This window comes from Zalophus californianus, chromosome 8 (assembly GCF_009762305.2).
Source record: "Zalophus californianus isolate mZalCal1 chromosome 8, mZalCal1.pri.v2, whole genome shotgun sequence".
In the NCBI taxonomy this organism is placed as follows: domain Eukaryota; kingdom Metazoa; phylum Chordata; class Mammalia; order Carnivora; family Otariidae; genus Zalophus; species Zalophus californianus.
In genome coordinates, this window is record NC_045602.1 from 88098278 (window position 1) to 88118915 (window position 20638).

The 20638-nt window shown below is 52.9% G+C and overlaps 1 protein-coding gene across 6 annotated transcripts in view; it reads right to left on the reverse strand.

Annotated features, from left to right (window-relative positions):
- Positions 1-20638, reverse strand: part of EDAR (ectodysplasin A receptor) — a 94015-nt gene that overhangs the window by 30887 nt on the left and 42490 nt on the right. For 5 of the 6 annotated variants that reach the window (XM_027622339.1, XM_027622341.1, XM_027622338.1 and 2 more), the window contains exons 2-4: positions 4921-4989; positions 4037-4159; positions 3097-3278 (exon numbers count right to left, since the gene is read on the reverse strand). In XM_027622339.1, the coding sequence (XP_027478140.1) occupies positions 3097-3278; positions 4037-4159; positions 4921-4971 (356 nt within the window). In that variant the 5' untranslated portion in view covers positions 4972-4989. Of the gene's footprint in view, positions 1-3096; positions 3279-4036; positions 4160-4920; positions 5008-20638 lie in introns of those variants that run through there. The other variant, XM_027622342.1, reaches the window with a different exon arrangement.

Sequence of the window (20638 nt, forward strand, 5' to 3'; positions counted from 1 at the left end):
GTCCTCCACCTTCCCTCCACCTTCCCTCCACCTTCCCTCCACTAATCCTAATCCTCCTGTATCCCACCTCTTAGCAAATGGCATCACTGTCCACACAGCTGGCCGAGGGTGACATCTGAGATTCCTCTTCAAGATCTCCTTTCCCACACCCCACATGCCCTCGGTCTACAACTCCAGTCCATGGTATCTATCTTCCAATGAACTCAAATTTCCCCTCTCCTTCCAACACCCGAGGCTCCCATCTTGCCCCAGTTCTCACAATGCCCCTGGGCTCCCATGTCTTCCCTAGCAGCACATTTTCCTCACTGCTGCCTCTTTCCAAGGTACTGCCCAGTTGTGTTCTCTACCAGCTTAAAGTCTGCATGGTGGCCCGCTTCAGCATTGAGCTAAAAGACCAGTGTCTTCAGCATCATCTTCCAGAGCCATTTCCCCTCTGGCCCCTGCGCGCCTTGCTGGTTTCTCCACACCCCCGTGGGTGCGCCTTCCGTGCTGCCACTGGGACCCTCAGCTCCACATCCCATCAGGTGGCTTGCCCCTCTGAGCTTTGCTCTGAACATCTTGGAGAGCTCTGTCCTAATTCTTAGCCTGACTAACTCCCACCATCCCAACGTCACCCTGAGAAGTCTTCTGAGACCCCTCCCAACCCACCTCCCTAACCATGAAGGGAGGGGTCCTTCCTGGACTTCTAGAACACCGTGGGCACCTATCACACTACACTGTGGTCACTGATTTCCTTGTCTCCCTACCTCACAGAAAAGAGGAACCATGTCTTTCCTCTTTGCCTCACTAGTTCCTACTTGGTAGGCTCTTAATTCATGTGTTTACTAAAATGCAGGAGCAGTTAGGCTAGGTTGCGAATGTCAGGTCAGCTTCTCACACCGAGAGGCTCTCAGAATGAGTTGAGATTTTGAAAAGAGGATTATTTGCTTTCCAAGGTGAACATGGCAAGGGGTGCATGCTTTTCCTTGGCACACCCATAGTTAGTCCATGAAACTCTGTCATGTCATGCCTGCACCAATAAAAACTAGTGAAGATGAAGTTCCAGGAAGCAGACACTTTCTCAGAGCCTAATTCTACCCACCTAATAGGAAGATCATACTGAATTTCTCTCATTCAAGCACAGCATCTGTGCAGAACAGTCTCTCAATGGACACTTGTACCCATTCATGGGGGTGGGGGGATGACTCGATTCTGCTTCTTCTAACATGTTCCTTTTGGTTGATCCCCCACAATGCAATAACCTCAACAAATAAATTGAAGACTGTCAGCTACAAAACTTTTATTTTTATCCTATTATTCAAGAGACAGTTTAATATCTTCCCTAGGTATAGCTATCTGCTTTTTTGCATATTGAAAAATAAGCCTCTGCAGTAAGGTTCCCCTGCTTTCTTTATTCATTTAACCATTGTGTTTGAATCACACACTGTCTCAGGGACACTGACATGGAGTTGTCAAGCAGATATTTGGAAATGCAGGTCTGTGGCTCTGGAGGTAGGTCTGAACTGAAGACAGAAAACTGGAGAGAGTAGGGGTGGGGGATGGTTACCAGCAGAAAGATGGAAGGTGAAAGCCATGGGAATCAATGCTTCTCTGTAACAAATTTGAACTAAGGTTAATTTCTGCAAGTTTGTAAGATCTCCTCATTTTAAACTATTATTCAATTCCAATCTGTTCTTAGGTTGGTGGGTCTTTCTGCCTTCTTTGTATTTCCTTCTTCTTACAGACTAATGCCTCATGTTCTTATTTGAATATATCCTTCTTACTTTTTTTCTTCTCTTAATTCAGTACAATGATCCAGAGAAGATAATGTGCACAAGTGGGTTGCAAAGTATAGTGTGCCATTCAAAATGCCACTGCTACCACGACCACCACCAGCACCTCCATCATCAACACCACCCATCATCACCACCACTGCTTCCATCATCACCACTGTCTCCGTCACCACCACCACCACTTCCGTCATCACCATCACCTCCTCCACCATCACCTCCATCATCACCACCACTGCCTCAACCATCACCACTGTCTCCATCATCACCACCACCATCATCACCACCATTACCTCCATCATCACCACCATCTCCTCCAGCATCACCTCCATCATCACCACTGTCTCCATCATCACCACCACTGCCTCCATCACCAGCACCTCCATCATCACCATCATCACCTCCATCATCACCACCCCTGCCTCCATCACCAGCACCTCCATCATCACCATCATCACCTCCATCATCACCATCACCACCACGGCTTCTATCATCACCACTGTCTCCATCATCACCACCACTGCCTCCATCACCACCATCATCACCACCTCTATCATCACTACCACCACCACCACCTGTACTACCTATATCACCTCTACCACCCTGTAGCCTTTGTCACTGTTTTGTTTTTATCTGTAGCCCTTGCAAGCACTGTGCTGTGTAGCCACTAGAGGGAGGCAGCAGCAAGAGCCGTGGCTTGGTAGATCCTGGGTGTCAAGGCTACCCTTCCCTCTCCGAGGCAGAACTTGCTAATGTGTCCTGCCGGTCAGAAGGAAGATTTTATCTTTCTTCCATGCTAACAACATTTTCACTTTGCTTTTTTGGGAAAACTTTTGATACATAACCAAATTGTAGTGGAATTATAGGTACCACATGATTCACATATTCCTATTAATAGCTTTTACTCTCAGATTTTTCCAGAATACCAAAAACACTAGATTTAGACAGTGTATTATACAGTATATATGTTTCCTTTTCTTCAAAGCATTCCACATGTGTTATCTTAAAGTATTCAACAAATTTGTTTGATTTGGGTTGTCAGAAGATATTATTATGATTATGACTAACATCCACTTAAGAGACATGGAAACTGAGCCTGGGTGGGCCGCCCATCCTCTAGGTGGCAGGACTGGTCAACCTAGACCCCATGCTTCCTGACTCCAGACAGGTGCCCCCCTCCCTGTGGAGCTGCCCCTCGTAGAGCCAGCAGGAGTGACGCTCCTTTGTAGTCTGAGGTGCTCACGTTCCCTGGGGCCTCGCCATTGAGACATTCAGGGCTTTCTGCAGAAAGCGTCCTGGGGTGAGGCCTGGCAGCGGCCATGCTTACCCAGGGAGACACGGCCCACACTCAGCATCATTCTCCATGTCCCCCGGCGTCAGCACGGTGGCCCGGAAGAAACCCTCGCAGTCTTTGTGGCGCCTGCATATCTGGTAGCCTCCTTTGGAAAACTTCTCCGCCGGGCAGGGGACACAGCCATAGTCCTCATCTTTGGTGCCGTAGCCACAGGACTGGCCAAGGAACAGGACAGAGGAACACAGGTGAGTACGCCAGCTGTACCTGCCATGACTGGACCTGTAGTCCTTGGGGCACACTGGATACATTGTACACGCCGGGCACACTGGCTGTTTCCAGAAGCTTCTCTTGTTGGGCTTTGGCTCCCTGACCTGTCCTAACTGCAAACCCCCTGTGCCTCCAACTCTGAGCTCCTTTCCCCAGTGCTCCTGGGCTTCAGACGCTGCCCTGCTCCCGAGGGTCCCTGAATAAATTCAGCCAGTTAAGGGGATGACCTGCCAGTGACACAGCCAGGGGCTTCTGACGTTCTTGGCTCTCTACAAGAGCCCTGAATGCTGATGCTGGGGGCGTCTCTCTTAGCCCTTAACAACATGCTGAGCCTTTCCCGCAGGAGAGGGAGAAGCCACACTCAGGAGTCAGCATGCCGTTACTGCAGGACGTTAGTCATGCCTCCGATTCAGATGCCCTGAAACCCATCTGATCAAGGTCGAGTAGGAAAATGGTTGTCCTCTAAAAAAAATGGAAACAACTCCTGAGATATCTGTTACAAATGTCCAGCCATCTCTCACGCCAGGGAAGCACTGTTCTGTGCTCACTGCTGCTTAAACCCTTTAACACGGCACCTGAGGCCCACGGGCGACCGGCCTGATTTAGCTTGGGGACCACACGTAGAGCCATATACACGCGACGGTGACACCACCCGTGTGATGGAGGAGAGCTCCCTGGGCCCAGGGGCGGCTGGCAGGGGCCTTACCAGGTAGGGCTCCTCCCCCGGGCCACACTGCGGACACTCGTGGCACAGCCCCGTGGTCTGGTTGTAGTACTCATTCTCACCGCAGTTGGAGTACTCTGCTCTGGCCGAGCACAGCAGCGACACCTGCCACGAGAAAGGGTGTCCTTTTGGCCTCTGTGCCTCCCTGGAGACACGCACGCATACTTGGGTGGGCACCCTGAGCAGCCGCTGCAGGGGAAGGAGCCTGGGTGGGGGACCGGCTAGTCACTCGGCGTTCATGTGGTGCCAGGTCCCAGCAACTGCAGCTAGTGAACTGGGCAGGCCATCCTGCTTCCTGCTAGCTGGCCTCACTGCTGGTCCCCCAGACCCTTCCCTCAAAACTCCATCTCATCTTCTAGGCCTGTTCCAAATGCCCTTCACTCACGAAGTCTTGCTTCCACCCTCCCCAAAGTCACGGAGGAGGTGGCCCTCTTCCCAGAGCCTCCAGAACAGTGGATTTCTGTCACATGCGGCCTCTTCTCCGCCAGAAGCCTGGGTCTTTCTCAGCGGCGGGACCCACAGGCATGGTGGTCACCAACAGGCGCTGGGTTGTGTATATTGCAACACAAAGAAGCATTCCATCTATCCATGGAACCCCAGAAAGGGAGCCACCAAGAAGTCTTATCTGACCTGGGTGCTGCTCAGCGCTCTGCACCCTTGGAAGAGCCCGGTGAGGGGCTGCTGCACCCTTGGAAGAGCCCGGTGAGGGGCTGCTGGCAGCATCAATCCCATTGCACGGCTGTGTAAACCTAACGCGGAAGAGGCCAAGGGACTGGCCGCCTCCGGCAGCATGGGAAGTAGAGGAGCTCCCACCGGAGCCTCCTCCGGGGCCACTGCAGGTGCTCACAGGGGGAGGCTGCACTTACCACCAGCACGGGGAGCCAGGGCATCCGCTTGCCGTCTCCCGCGTGGGCCATCTGCTCCCGCCGCTTTGCCTGAAAGACACACTTCATAGCACCCTGGCGCCTGCACGGCCGGAGCCGCTCCAAGACGGACTGGCCACCACCAGCCCCCACCCTCAGTCCAGCTGCCTCCACCATGTCCCACCGGGGGTGAGGGGCCTCCCTGAAAGCAGGGCAGGAAGCGAATACACCCTAAAAGGAAAGGCAGGTTTTAAGCTGAGGCCCAGGCCCCTTGGGCTGACTCTGTCCATGGCCCTGCCAGTATCACATCCCTCCAGGGAGAAAGGACTAGAGTGCATGGAGGGCCTACTGTGGAAGACGGGGCGATGACAAAATGTTCACCTGCTCACGGCATCTGAAGAAGCCTGGCTTTACACAGAGTGTAAAGGGGTGCTCCAGGCGGGTCCCGATCCTCAGGCTCTGGGGCACCCCTGGAGATAGTACCAGGACCCACAGCCTGGCCCAGCCCCTCCCCACCCCACTGCCCATCCTCCCAGCCCCGCTGGTAGGTTCTTCCTCCCCCTGTTGAGAACAGGCTGTGATCAAAGTGGTTAAGAGAGTACACTTAATTTTATAGCCAAGACAACTGAAGCCCAGAGGGTGTAGTGACTTGTCCAGGGCCACACAGCCACTTAATGGACAGAGGGTGGCTGTGGCCCAGGCGTTCAGGTGCTTTCTCCAGCTGCTAAATCAATGTACTACTTTGAAGGAGGAGGTATTGTGTGTCACCTTTCCATCGTCAGGATGCGAGGCCTGTGTTTCTAACCGAAAGCAGTTTTACCTGGGAGCCTGACTGTACAAAGACAAGTGGCGGGCCCGCGGGAGCGCCCACATCCCTCACTTGCCACTGCTAGGTCACTGCTGTCTTGCTTTGACACTGGGGGTGAATTCCAGACAAAACAGCACGTGCCCTCTTCTGATGGCTGGGTTGTGTGAGGAAATTTCCAGAATAAACCATGGACTCAGGAGTCAGACTGGGCCTTGGGAAGCACCCCCAAGAACATTAACCCTCGGAACCCTCTTGATCTTGTTGAGCCGTCTCTGCTCACGGAAACCCATAACTCCTAATACCACACAAAAAAGACTGTGCGGGCTAGCTGGAAGCAGGAGACCCGACGAATGGGAAATCCATTCTTGTTTCTGGAGAAAAGCCCTGAACTTTGTTCTTTAATACAGTATCTTTTTTTTTTTAAGCATTTTATTTTCTGTTTTTATTTACTTATGAGAGAGAGAGGGAGAGAATATCCAAGTAGATTCCCGTGGAATGTGGAGACTCAGGGCTCGATCCCACAAGCCATGAGACCATGACCTGAGCCGAACCCTAGAGTCAGATGCTTAACCGACTGAGCCACCCAGGCACCCCCATTCAATACAATATCTTAAAGGCATTACGGAGCAAAGCAGTCGGAAGATCATTTATTGGAAATGAAGTGGAGTTGGAGGAAGAGAGAGGGCCAAGAAGTCAGGAGTTGGGGAAGGACCCAGAAAGGGGAAAGCAGGCCCAGTGAGTGGGAGGCCCGGGGGCCTGCGGGGAAGGAAGCTCTGTGGATGTACAGACAAGTCTTCTTTTCCAAATCCCCCAGGATTCAGCGTCCTGCTCAGTGAGATTTGGAGGGAGAATGCAGGTTTAGGAGAAGCATCCTATACCTAAATATGTAGGAGAGGCCAGTGAAGGACAGACCCAAAGAGCTTTGTCCACCTTCCAGCTTCCGGTGTCCTCCTGAGAATGGCGGCTGTGGCTTCCTCTGGGAGGACACCGGTGACCCCCATCCCATCCCCTGATGTGGAGCAGCCAGGCCCACCCTTCCCAAAAGGAGAGGCTGGATAAAATCCAGGCAGAGCCCTAGATATTGTGCTTGTTTATCATCACAAGTAGCAAAAATTCCAATGGAACATCAGTTCTGTGTAACACCGTGAGGGGCTCTACAAGAAATTACATGGCACAGCTCTGGGTTTGTATTTGTAAAGGCTTCCGTATATACAGAAGCAGGTCTGGAGTGATATCCACTAACTTTTCAACAAAGATTTTTTTGGCAGGGGTGAAATAGGTTTGGGGTGACTACGGACCAAGGGGGTTATGGGGAAGGCTCCCTTTCCATACAGTTCTTAGTGTCAGAATGATGTACAAGTGTAGGTGTGAACTTTGTGGTCAGTAACAAAGGCAGTAAAGACATATCGCTTTGGGAAGAAGCATCTGATTGCTCTGAGAACAGGCTGAGAAGGATGTCCCGAGGGTGATTCCAGAGACAGAGGCCCCATTGGAGACACCTGGGAATGGGGTAGGGTCCCGGGGGCCTAGATCTTTCTGGGATCTTTTCCCTGCTTACCTTGGAGGTGTTCTCACCTGTGAGTACCATCGGGGGCCTGTGGGGAAGGGTTAGTTTTCCAGAAACTCTTGAAGAGATACAAAAGCTACTTTTTCTCGCTTTCTAGCATGATTGCTGTCTATAATTCAGTGCCACATTTACGTTTGAAACACACTAAATGGACTGAGGCAAGATTAAAGCACCCAGCCACCCCAGCAGTGAACTTCTGGGTGTTTTCCTTCTAGCAACGGAGCAAGCTGGGGCAGGCAGGGAAGGAGGCAGAGGGAGGCCTGACCCGCAGTCCCGCCAGGTGGGGAGGGTACGATACAAAGGAACCGGCTCCCTGCCCGACTGACAGCCCTGCCCTGGCTTTGGGATGGTGGGTAGCAGGGATGAGTGCAGCGCAGCCAGGCCAGAGGCTCTCCCCAGGAGAGCTGCAGCCCTGGAGGCCTTCCAAGAACAATACTAAGGGTTTCTAATTTAATTGACTTCTAATTATAGCTGAGTCTGGGAGGGCTTCCCTATAAACACAGAGAAGGGTTGGGCAGGGTGCACCTTAGTGTCAACCTAGAGCTTTTATTTAGAGACTCATTAAAGATGTTTCCAGGCGAACCCAAGAAGACAGAAAAGCAAAACAAATACACAAGGGAAACAAAGTCTGTGGGGTCGGGTGCATGTCCATCAGGACTACCAGTTCTCAAAGAAGGGAACTGGGGTGGCAGAGGGTGGTGAGGGCGGCCTCTGGTTAGGGTTCTGTTGCCAAGGCCTGACTTCCCTGGAGACGCAGCTCTGCACTCGGGAGCTAGCCTGGCCTGGGAGCAGGGGGGCCCAAGCTGCTCCTAGAAGTGACCTCCTGCTTGTCTTTACTTGGGGGATCCCCAGTGCCCCAAGCAGGGCAGCGCCCTGGCCCGCAGCTGTCAGAGGTACGAGTGGAAAGAGCTGAGCCCCTACAACTCGGACAGTGATGGAGACATGAAGGCGGCAGCAAGATGTCTCTTCCCGTGCCCTGTCCACCGATAGGCAAGGCTCTGCTTCACCGCGTACCGGACTGGCTGCCGGGTGTTCTGTTCAGAGGGCTGCAGGGCGCGGCCGCAGGTGAATCCACCACCGCCCGCCCAGTATGGGAAGCATACTTTCCTCGTCTCACGGCCACGTCTTGGTGGCTTAGTGCCTGTGGCCACTTTCACGACAGCACAGAGACCTGGGACCAGGTAAGCCCTTTGCAGGAAAGTGCTGCCCACTTGGCCCTCGCTCACTGCTTCCCCTGCCTCCCACAGACTCTACCATTCCTTCCTCAGCACTATTTCTTCCTAGAACAACACCACCACCATGAAAATGACAGCTGACGACTGTGGACCTCCGACCCCTGCCCAGGTACCCCTCTGGCTTAACCCTCACTACCCCTGCGTGAGCTCGCAATCAAGGGTCAGGGGAGAACAGGTGGGAGAACAGGCTGGAACCGTGGGCGCACGTGGAGAGATGAGTGCCTCTGGGATTACTGGCATGTTTCCTTTCCTTTCCCTCTGTGACCTCAGCCTGTAGTCCCAGATGGGCCATTAACCAAACAGGGGGAAAAAAAAGGGCGGTGATTAAGAGCAAGGGCTGAATCACATCTTGGCAAGTTGTGTAGCCACCCAGTTCCTCAGTTATATATAAGCCTCAGTGCCTTATCCATGAAATGGACGTAAGAGGAATGCCTACCTCATGTGGGGGAGGAAGGGAGGCCTGACTATTCCTGAAGTTGAACTTGGCCTCTACTGCTGTGACCACCACCTCAGCTCCAGTCTGTGCATTTCCAGCACAGAGCTTCCCTATAACATCCTCACTCTGTGGCAAGACTTTGGCTGACACCAAGCAGGCTGACCTCTGGAGACTGGGGCTGGGAGACGCTCAGGGAATAGTGTGGTTGGGCCCCTGGTTCAAAGAGCTCCAGGGAGAGGTTGGGGCTCGGCATAAAACCAGAAGGTTCAGGGTAGCTGGCAGAGGTGTGGGCCTCAGGAAGCTTGTGGTTTGTTAACTTGGAGGGTTGGATGGAACTGAGATACATCACCACTGAGGCATCATTCTCACATCCGTTCAAAACTACGAAGCCTCTCCAATCGGGACCAATTCTGGGCTAGAGTTGGAGGGCTCACAGAATGAGGCCCATCTCCAGGTGACTGGAGAGTGAGGGGGCCAGAGGGCCACCCACAGTTTGGGGGCTAGAGGTCCAAGATGCTCGGGGGGCACCCCATGGTGTGCGGGGCAGGAAGGGCCTGATTTGTCATGTTTGGCAATTTCAGCAATATACTCTCACCAAGGCCACTTCAGCCACTGAATGAAGCTTCCCATGGAGACCACAGACTAGGAGGAAGCTATGGGGGCCGGGTGGCCTGCACCTTTGGAGGCACCTGACCCATTCTTGGGGAGATCAGGGCAGGCAAAGCCTCACCCAGGTCCTGAAGGGCAGGTAAGAGCTTGCATGGAAAGAGGTGGGAAAAATTCTCCCAGGAAGTAGGAACAGAGGCCCCAAAGCCTGGAGGCAAAGCCACGGCTTTGCACGTGGCTAAGCACGAGGTCAGACAGAGTCTGGAGGTTGCCATGGGCCTCGAGCAAAGGCTGGGCAATGCAGCAACAGAGTGGCAGGACCAGCTTCCCACTGCGGTGACAGAAGGAGCCACTCTGGCAAGAAGTGTATGTTACAATGCCACCCGACACACACACATATCACTAAGTCACGTGAAACAACATTTATACTTACTGCACACAACAGACTGCGATCTACTCCATCCCATTTTCTTTATTCCATTGGAACAGTGACATAGTTGCAGCCCACAAAAATGACCCAGGTACACCACCACATGGATGTGATCAGTAATCGGAAAGCCACTGGCTTAGATGAAGACAAGGCAGGAGGGAGGAAGCCTGCGAGTAGATGATGATGGCCTGATCTCGGGGGGGCCAGGGGGTGGAGAGGGGTCCTGGAGGGTCCAGGACTAAGGAGACAGGTGGTCAGAGGTGACAGAGCACCGAGGCTGGCCCACATGTCCGCTTGACTGCTGGGTGCGCAGGGGGCGTGTGGCGCTCCTAGTGAAAAGGAAGTCGCAAATGTGAACACATTGAAAAGCCTGGAGGGCCTCCAAGAGGAGGCAGCCTCCGGCAGCTGCACACACATGAGTTGAGTGGGAGAAAGATCTGAGCAAGGGAGAGTTTACGTGGCCCTCACAGTATTGGCAGCCTGGGTTCTAATAGGCTGTCCCTGGTTGTCAGGCGGACGAGGACCTGCTCATGAGAAAAGACCCTGGTCTGGGCCTTGGGGTGGGGGGAGGGCGAAACAGAGGGGCCCCTGTCCTCAGGCACCTTCCTTTCTCTGCATAGAAAAACTCTAGGTTGGAGACAACTGGATCACTTCGTCTGCTCCAGGAGCCCTTCTGGAACTCCGGAGAAAGCCAGGGTTCCCACAGATGAGGAGGCACCACCCTCTGTGCCTATAGGGTGGGAACCAGGGGGCCAACAGACACCACATCTGGCAAAACGATAATGAATGCTTGCAACTTTTCTGTAAGCTGGAAATGATTTCAAGACAAAAAGTAAAGAAAGGACACCACATTCCAACACCTCTACTGCAGTTAATGGAGAGGTGAAGAAAAGTCTTGTTTGGAGATAAAATGCTCCATGACAGGTCTTCCAGAGAATTCAAGAAATCAGGCTGTGCTTTTAGTTGCACGTGAAGCAGGATGGTGTGAAGAGAGAGGCCGTGGGGAATCACGGAGCTGCAGGCTCCCTGGGAGGTCCTCACCGGCCTGTACAGCCCAAGACCCCCGGCACCGGGTCCCCATCTGGGCAGAGGGTGCAGGGACTATACATGCCGGGTGGTGCCGACCTGCTGCCTAGGGCCTCTCCAGCGGCACACCCTGTACTCACTCGCTCCCTGAAGCCAGGGGCACCCGGCTCCTCAACCGCATTTGCTGGTGGTGTCAGCACACAGTATCCACCATCCTCTTCACTAGCACTTCCTGAGTGCTGAGTACCTCCCAGACACTAGGCCAGGCACTTTAGCCTGTATTAAGCACCTAATCCCCACTACTACTGAGCCAGTGGGGACTTCTATAACTCCATTTACTCAGGCAGAAGCCAAGGCGCAGAGAGGCTGCGTAACTTGCCCAAGGTCGCCCAGCAGTGGGGCAGAGACAGGATTTGAACCCACACAGTCTGTCCCCACAGCCTGCCTCTGTTGCTCACTACTGCCGCCTTGTATGTAAGTAAACACAGTCCAGTCTACCCGCGATGTAGACAGGTATCTTTTTATTCTAAGGGAACGCCAAGGTGTGTAGGACTGTGGGCTCTTGTGGGGGCTGGTCTCAGGAGGTTTTGCTTTCTTGCCCTCTTGGTAGTCCTATGACCCCGAGGGGCAGCACACATTCTCCTCTATGAAAATGGAGTAATTTGGCTCTCTTTCCAACTGAGTGATTGCTATGAGGAATGCCGGAGCCCCCAAGTGTGGCAGGGCTTAGTGGCTTGGAAATGCCACAAAGGGAAAAAACAATGTTCCTAGCAAATAGGGGTGGTGGTGACCGCTGTGTGGCTGCATCTCATCCTGCGGGAGAGGGGGTTTGACCTTCTTAGCTCTGAGTTACTGCGGGCAAGGCTGGGAGTTACTGCCACCAGCATGAGTGGCTTAGAGAGAACAGTAATGCCTCCTTCTTTCACAGCATTTGACAGTTTTACATCTCTACTCTACACTGGCTCCTAGAAGGGTCCTGAGATAGTCGGGCCCCTGCTCTTGGGCCCCCCAAGAGCAGCAGCTCAGGAAGGTCAGGTGGCTTGCTTGGCAGCTCCAGGTGGGGACCCAGCTGGAGAACCCAGTCTGCTGCTCCTTTGGCAGCAGGGGCAGTCTTCCCAGGAGATGACATCTTGCCTCACTTTCTCAGAAGCCCCGTGTGGCATTCCCGCCCGTTGATAAGACCGCATGGATAGCAGAAGGATTCTGTGTGCTTGTGTGGAAGGATTACGGGCACCTGTCTTGCCTTGGGGGCTGGATACATGTGAGGTATGGGGAAACACGGTCTTCGAAAGCCCTCAGCATCAGGGGTGAAAGAGGCTGCCCATGGCCCTCAGGCCGTGGCCATCTCGCCCGTGGACATGAGCAGGGTGGGAGCGGCTTTCCCTTCATACAGCCATGTGCAGACTGGACCTTTCCTCCGAGTCTCAAGCTGGTCTGGATATTCAGGTAAGGCTGAAGTAAGGTAAAACCAGAGGACAGTAAGCCATGAAGGGTCGTATCCATCCAGCCTTGCTGCCCTGGTGGGGGGCGGTGGGGGGGGTCCTCCGGAGCCGCAGGAGAAACACCACCTGGGAGCTGAGTGGAAAGGCCAAGTCTCAGGCCCTGGGCAGACCTGCTGCTTCAGAATCTGCTTTGCCAGCCAGATCCCCGGAGCCGGGGCGGGGTGTCTGGTGCACCTGAAAGCTTGAGAAGCGCTGTCTAACGACCTCCACTAACTTCTTACTCAGGCCTTGTTTGATTCCTCCTTGCAGACCCAGGTAAGGGCTTCTTGGTCTCTCCTTCAATTCTGACCCTCTCCCAAGGAACAAATGCTGTCTTTGGCCGCATCCCACCCAGTACTGTGCACTAGACATGGGGATTTGTGTGCTTTGTTAGTCATCATTCATTCATCGTTTATTCAACAGTGACTATGAGCTGCTCCTGTGTTAGACACCCCAGGGACAGTGACAGACAGACAAGGTCCCTGCCCCATGGCATCTTTATCTGCCCGGGAGAAAGACACAGAACACACAATTACACAGAACTGCAGGCCACTTACACTTCTAAGGGCCACTCCCCCAGGTCTAGTTTCATGCTGGGCTATAATGGGGTTCAGGGCGGGCCACCCCCAAATATGCCACTTTGGCATATTATTTTGAATTTAAGTTAAGAAACAGCTGGTGCATGAAGGACACTTTGACTCTCCTTTGTGCCCCTGAAAGCAGGAGATAAAGCTCCCTGGTGAAAGGTGCCCTCCCTGCACCAGGAGGTAGAGACATCCTTATTCCCAGAGGTGGGAATTCAGGGCTGAGAAGGCTGAATAAACAAACCTTTGTTTACTACACCAAGTCCAGACTTCCTTGTCTTGTCCATGCCTCCCTAATTTAGTGTTTCTCTGTCTAAAAGGTACAAAGCTGCCTGCTTTGGTAACTTGAATCTCCTATTTTTATTGGCTCCTACAGGTACAAAATTAAATTAGTTTTTCCCCTGTTCATCTGTCATCTGTCAATTTAATGATCAGACCAGCCAAAGAACCAAGAAAGGAAGAAAGTAAAAGCTCTCCTCCTCTACGCAGTTTGCCCTTGGGATGACCTTCACCCTCAGAGGGCTGGCTCTGCCTCAGTGGAGACGTCATCATAGCTGCCTCCAGGTCACCGGCATGCACACGGCAGGAAGGAGGCCATGCTCTGTATTAGCTACCACCTTTGGAATACAGAGTCACCGCCGGGGCCAGCAGACAGTTGAGTCTCCGTGGCTTCACCTTCTTGATCCAGTGGGGCCAGCCCTGGAACGTGACCACCCTGGAATGTGAAGACACTGCCTCTTCCCAACAGGCTGCTTCTCACTGGGAAGGTGGTGTGAACCACAGAGCCACACCTTAGGCACTGCCCGCCCTGAATCTGTGGGAAGGGGCTGAGACCATGGGGCCAGGGAAGTCTTTGCAGGAACGAGGGCTTCCAAGTTACCTTTTTAAGCATGTGGGTTGTGAGTCTCTCTGTTTTTGGCCCCTTCCACCTTTCCAGTGGGCTCACCTGCCAGAGAATTCTCAGAAGGTGGTGCTGGCCAATTATGCCCCCTCATCCTCATCCACTGCAGTGACAGAGGTCCCACCGGGCTCCTGGGACACCGTGCTGTCCTGGCCCACATCACGGGCTGGGGACAGGAGACAGACAGCGAGGTCTGCAGCCGGCTCACCCTGGTCCTCAGCACAAGTGCTTTGTGGAGAGGCGAGGTGCTGGCAGCCGCCTCTGTTCTGGGGAGGTGGTTCCCTGCTCCCTGCCCACCCAACACTACCCTCTCCTCCCTGGCCTCCCACACTCTCCCCTCCTGCAGAAGGCTGCCCCGGGGGGAAGGCTGCTGGTGGCCTCCTCCCCACACATCCACAGGATTCCTTTGCTCCCCAGACTCCCCAGAAGGCCTCCACTTCCCACCAACAGAGACAGACCTTCACTCACCCTCCAGGAGCCTGTGGAGGTCATTATCAGAGCGTCTGAAAACATTTCCATTTGATGTGATTTATGGCTCTCAGGAAGCTCCCCACTCCCATCCCAGTTGGATAGTGCTAATTAGTGCTGGAGTGTGAAGAGCTTAACTCATTGTCTTTCACTTCTGCTTGAGTCAAGTCTGTCTCACTGGAAGGGCCTGGAAGATGTCCTGGGACAGGCCAACCCATTGCAGCAGGGGACTGGGACCTCGCAGTCACACCGGCCCATAGAAAGGACCCTGGGCTTGCCGTCTTGAACATCTTAGTGATTTTTAAAGGAGGGGCACCCCATTTCCATTTTGCATGGCCCTGCAAATTCAATGGCCTGTCCTGTTCTTAGCCTCTCTGGCGGGGCAGGCAAAGCTGCCACACAGGGCCTGCTGCTGGACCGCCCTGCCTGGGAAAGTGCAGCCAGGGGTCAGGAAGAACACAAGGAAAGGGGCAGAGGCACTAAAGCCTTGCCAAGGCTGATAGTCCTGCCTCCCAAGATTCAGGAGTGCAATCTCAGAGGGGCAGAGAAGGAAGGCTGAGAGAAATTCCTGCAACGCAGTGCATCAGGGTATCTTAGAGCTTTAAATCACACCACATGAGGATTTTAAAGGGCAGTCTCCATCCTTTTTTTTTTTTTTTTTTAAAGATTTTATTTACTTGAATGACAGAGAGAGCATGAGCAGGGGGAGGGTCGGAGGGAGAGGGAGAAGCAGGCTCCCCTGTTGAGCAAGGAGCCCGACACAGGGCTCGATCCCAGGACCCTGGGATCATGACCTGAGCTGAAGGCAGACGCTCAACCAACTGAGCCACCCAGGCGCCCCAAGGCCAGTCTCCATTCTTGACCACTGCCCTGAGAAACTTCTATTCAGAGCTCCTTGGTGAAATTTTCAGGGCCATGGCAGGTTAACTGACCTTCACCAACATCTCTGGAGTGGGGACAGTGTCCATACATTCTCTCAAGGATATAATTCTGATTGTAAACATATACACATGTGTATATGATGTGTTCTCAAGGAGAAGCAGGAGGAGTTACCTTGGTTTTCCCAGAGTTTTAAGGCAGGTGGGGTGATGCACAAGGAGGGTGGGAGGAAATGAGAGAGGGGCAGGGTGCAGGCTGAGGAGCCGCTGGGTAGGAAGACCTGAGGAATTCCACCTGCTCTGCTGACAAGCCACAGACAGGGCCCCCCACAGAAGACCCGGCCTGCAGAGGTGCTGACGGGCGAACCCGCTGGGCAAACCTCTGGGCAAACCTGCTGGGCTGAACCCTTGGCTGGCGCTTTCCCACAAGGTGTTGGCAAAGTCTATGGTGATTTGAGTTGAAGGTTGAAGATGAGAGTCCCCAAGTTTTATTTGTAAGTTTTAATTGAAATAATATTCAGAAAATAGACATTCTTGCACAAATGGGATAAATGTAATACACAAAACATTTATTTTTAACTACTTTTAGCTCTTCCCTTTGAAGGATCACTACTACTACAAATAAGCATGTCAAACTATTTCAGATTCTATGGGGATCATTAGCTCTTCAGCAGCAGAACCCGGAAAGGAAGCAAAGAGCAAGGACAACCAGCATTTTGGACATTTCTGTTCACATCACATCTTTCTATTTGACTCAGCCATTCCTGTCAGTTTTCATTTTCCTACAGAAAAACCAGCGCTGATGGTAATTGTTTATGAAGTGCTGTAGACAGCCATGGCCTGAGAACGCTCCCTAAACACCAAAATTATTATTGTTTGTCAGACTAGGCCCCGGCTTCTCTGAATACTAATTACATTATTAAGCAGGTGCTTCTGCATTTGTGCAGCGAGAGCTGGGGCTGTAGCCCGAAGAGGAGGGAAGCGCTCTCCTGCATTTGGAACAGGATGTGGTGCTTGGATGCTACCGCAATCTTGATGGCTCGCTCATGAAAATAATGTGGCCAGCAAATATCCATCTGGAAAGTTCAGAGGGAGAGCAATCATCCTTATCCAGAGCTCCTGCTGTAAAGTTATGTGCTCACAGTTTCATTTCTCTTTCATTTAGTGCCTCAGAGCTGAATGGATCTTATAGAAGTGATAAAGCCAGGTGAAGCTTTAAAAAGAGTTCCTATTTTATTGCCTTATCAAAATCAACAGAAGGCATTTTTAGAGTGAAATCAGGAAAGTTATTGTAACTCCAATCCATTGCTTAAATTACGTAACCAACTTTTTCTAGGGCTCTTATATAAACACATAAACATAAAATTTTGTTGAGACGTAATAGCTGCCACTCTCCAGCACTTCAATAGGCATGCCATCCATGCTTCCATCTGCCCACCTGTCCTTCCATCGATCCATCCATCCATCTGTCTGCCCGTCCTTCCATCTTCCATCCATCTGTCCGTCTGTCCGCCCATCCTTCCATCTTTCCAGCCATCCATCCATGCATGTAATAGTTATTGGACACCCACTCCAGACCAGGCTGAGCAAACAAATGGGCACAATCTCTGCACCGGTGGTGCCTCACAATGTGGTGGGCCACATGAAAGTGGCACAGTGGGATGGACGCAGGTGGGGGTGAGGGATGGGGGCAGTGGGAGCAGGGGACCAGCTGGGGAGTCGGGAAACCTGCACAGACCCAGGGAAGGGCCGACAGCCAGGGGTAGCCTGGAATCACAATGGCCGGGGAAAGGGAGGGGAGGAAGGACAGGTGTGGGCTGAGGCCTGGGCTGGCTGTGTCCCACTGGAGCCACTGAGAGTTGCAGGGTGCTCCCTCCAGGTCACTGCTCTGTCCTCTTCTCTAAGCAACAGACCCGTGAGTTACTTCCTGAACTGCATTCCGGTGCTATCAAGAACTTCCTGTGCTGGGTTCTCTCTCAGCTCCCTGGCCTTGTTTCTTTGCTCTCAGCAGCTCAGCGATATTTGGAAAGCAATACTTTCAGGCCACCCTGTCACTCCTGAATCCAGCCATTCTTCTTGGGTCTGGGTCCACTGGAGAACAGGGCACTGGCACCTTAAAATAGTTGCTGTGTTAGGGAGATGATGCTTGATGCGTGGATGTATCTGAAGCACACTGATTTCACCCAACAGCACAAGCAAAACAAGAACATAAAAAACAATTACCGGAAGACACACTACGAGGATCCCAAGCCATGTCAGCCAAGTAAGAGACATTAATTTGACGGTGAAGATATCCTTTAAGTAAAGGAAGTTGAAGGAGATAAACCACTTATTGGCACTGGGATCAATAGATCCTAAATTAGCTACAAAGCTGTGGCAAGCAATGAGGCAAGAAGGATCCAAAAACTGTTGCTATTATTATTTACCCCCGAGGGGCCCTTAGACAGCCTGCTGCTCTCTGAGGATGGTTATTGTGGGTAATTGAGACGGCTCCCACCTGGGTGGCGGAGGCCAGGGCAGGGGGGCCTCCCAGACACTGTCTGAGAGGAAAGGTGAGCTGAGGGTGTGCAGAAGGCAGGCAAAGGGCACGCAGCTCCTCAGTGCCTACACCCCCGCCGCACCCCCAATCTGCTCCACCCTTCACGCCTCTCTTTGAAGTCTGAGCCCAGAGAGACAAGACGGCCCCTTGGCGCAGAGGCCTTTGCGCACTGGGCTCTCGGGAGGCCCTGAGCCTCAGACAGACCCTGGAAATCAAGGTGGTCAGGCCTTCTATTCATCTTCTGTAGCCAAAACCCAACAGCACCGTCACAGGCTCAGAGCAAGAGAAGAGCTGCTTCTGAGGCAGTGAGCTCCATCACTGCACACGTGTAGTGTGCTCCACACTCATGGGCCACGTGTGGATGGGCACATCCAAGGGGGATAGTTCAACGTGACTGAAGTCATGTCTCAGGGTCCGCATGTCTCCTAAGAGCCGATGGCTTACTGTTCTGGCTAATGGCACACATTTCTATGTTCTTATTGCTAAGACTATACTTTTAAAAAACAATCAGCTTTTGGGGCGCCTGGGTGGCTCAGTCAGTTGAGCGTCTGCCTTCGGCTCAGGTCATGATCTCAGGGTCCTGGGATCGAGCCCTATGTCGGGCTCCCTGCTCAGTGGGGAGTCTGCCTCTCCCTCCTTCCCTCCTCCTGCTTGTGTTCCCTCTGTCTCAAATAAATAGGTAAAATCTTAAAAAACAAAACCCCCAAAAACAAACAAACCAAAAAAACCCAAAACAATCAGCTTTCTTGAGGTATGATTAACTCACAATAAAATCCACACACTTGCAGTGTGCAGGTCTGTGACCCTGATGCTGTACGCGCTGTTAACCCCCACCCAGTCGTGATAACTGACTGTCGCTTCCAGAAGGTCTTTGTCATCCACCTGCCCCGCTGGGCCAGTTGTGAAAGTGCGGATTAGCTCTGCTTGTTCTAGCTCTCACAGGAGTGGAACCATGCCACACGTGTTCTTTGTATCTGGCTTCTCTCACTGAACATAATTACTGAGCTTCCTCAGGGTTGTGAGACTTAACTAGTTTGTTCCTTTGTAATGCTGAGTAATAGTCCAAGTACTGACACACCACCATGTTCATTCATTCACCCTTTTGATTTCTTTTTGCTAAGATTACATTTTAAAAGTGGTTTCCAGTTGTTTCCTGGACCTGGGCAGTCCTGACCGCACATCTGCTGTAGGCAGGTTCCCAGCAGGGCTGCTGCTGGGCTTGGTTTAAGTCTGGTCTAGACGCTCCCAGAAGAGAACTTATGGTTGCTTCTAGTCACTGAGCGGTCTGGAAGGAACCACCTGGCAGCTTCCAAACTGCTCCTACTGACCTGCTCACATCCCCTCTGCCCTGGCCACCCCCCAGCCCCGCTGATGGCTGCCACAGAGATGCTGCTCGCCACAGATAAGACCTGCAGCCCCCTCCCGCACCAGCTTGAGCACAGCCAAAAGGGAAAGCTCAAAGGAGAAGAAAAACGATAGCATTTGCCCAGAGCTAATCCAGCGAAGCTTTTCAGTCACTTCAGAAAGATTGCTAGTGTACTGAAGACAATGGCCTGTTCGCCACTATAAATACTCGTCCTTAACAACATTCTTCTGTCCTAAGACGCTTTTATGCTCGCATACGGAACTGGTTCAGAGAAGCCCACACAGTGCGTGCGTGTGGCCCTCACTTCTGAGGATGCTGTGCTCCTGGGGACCTGAAAGGCTGGGAACGTGGGTGTCCAGGGAGATGGAAGCAAGGCTAGATGGTGGGTGCAGGGTTACAGCGGGCAAAACAAACTCTTACGCAAGGCAAGGTCCTCCCACTCAAAGGTTCCTTTCCAGTCAGAGAAAGCAGTGCCTTTTCTGTGACCCTTATCTAATGGAAACCCGGGGAGTGCCTAAGGGAAAGGTTTCTTCAGGCATCGTGTTTTGGGAGTGGAACCCTCATGGTGTGTTTGCTGCGGGCAGATGTCCTCACAGCCTACTGGGAGTACTTATGGAGAGTGTACCCAGCGCAGGCTAGGTCTATGTGTTCATACACACATTCTTGTTGAATCCTCTGAACATTGCAAGGTAGGCCCTCACTATTCCCCATTTAACTCGTGAGCCAATGGAGGCTCAGAGAGGTTGAGTGACTTGCCTGAGTCCCCACAGACAGAGGCTGGAGAGCTGGGCCCAAACCCAGACTTGTTCCACTTTCCACCATTCTGCTCAGCCTGGGAACAGGGGAGCTGCAGAGAGAGCCACAGAGAGAGCAGGGAGGGGACAGGCTGAGAGGGGCACGTCAAGACAGGAGCCTAGGGTCAGTGCAATGTGGACTGGGCTTCGTCAAAATGCTGTGGACCCGTGAGAGCTGGACAGTTCTTCGGGGGGCACTGCCACTGGCAGCCTCGCTGAGTGGGTCTGTCGTTGGGAGTGGGGCTCTGTCCCCCTGCACACAGGGGGCCCTGTGCAGACTCCTGGAGCCGCTGGCTTCCAGCGGATGGCGTCCTGTTATCTCCTCTCCCCTTTCGACATCGTGCCAGTCCACGGCTGCTTCACTCCTGCGCACGCACACGGCAGTTCGGACTCCCGGGGAGAGTCCGCGCCCCGAGAACCTGGGGAGGCAGCAACACACACATCTCACGTGCCCAGGCTTTGAAGCTGGGGATTGTTTGTTCCTAGCCGGTGGATCATCTCCCTGCTCTTTATCCTGGGATCAGCCACACCTCCCGCCTTCGTCCCCTGATGTGGTAATGGCCCAGCACAGGTGGCATTTCTGTGGGCTGCTGACCTGGGTG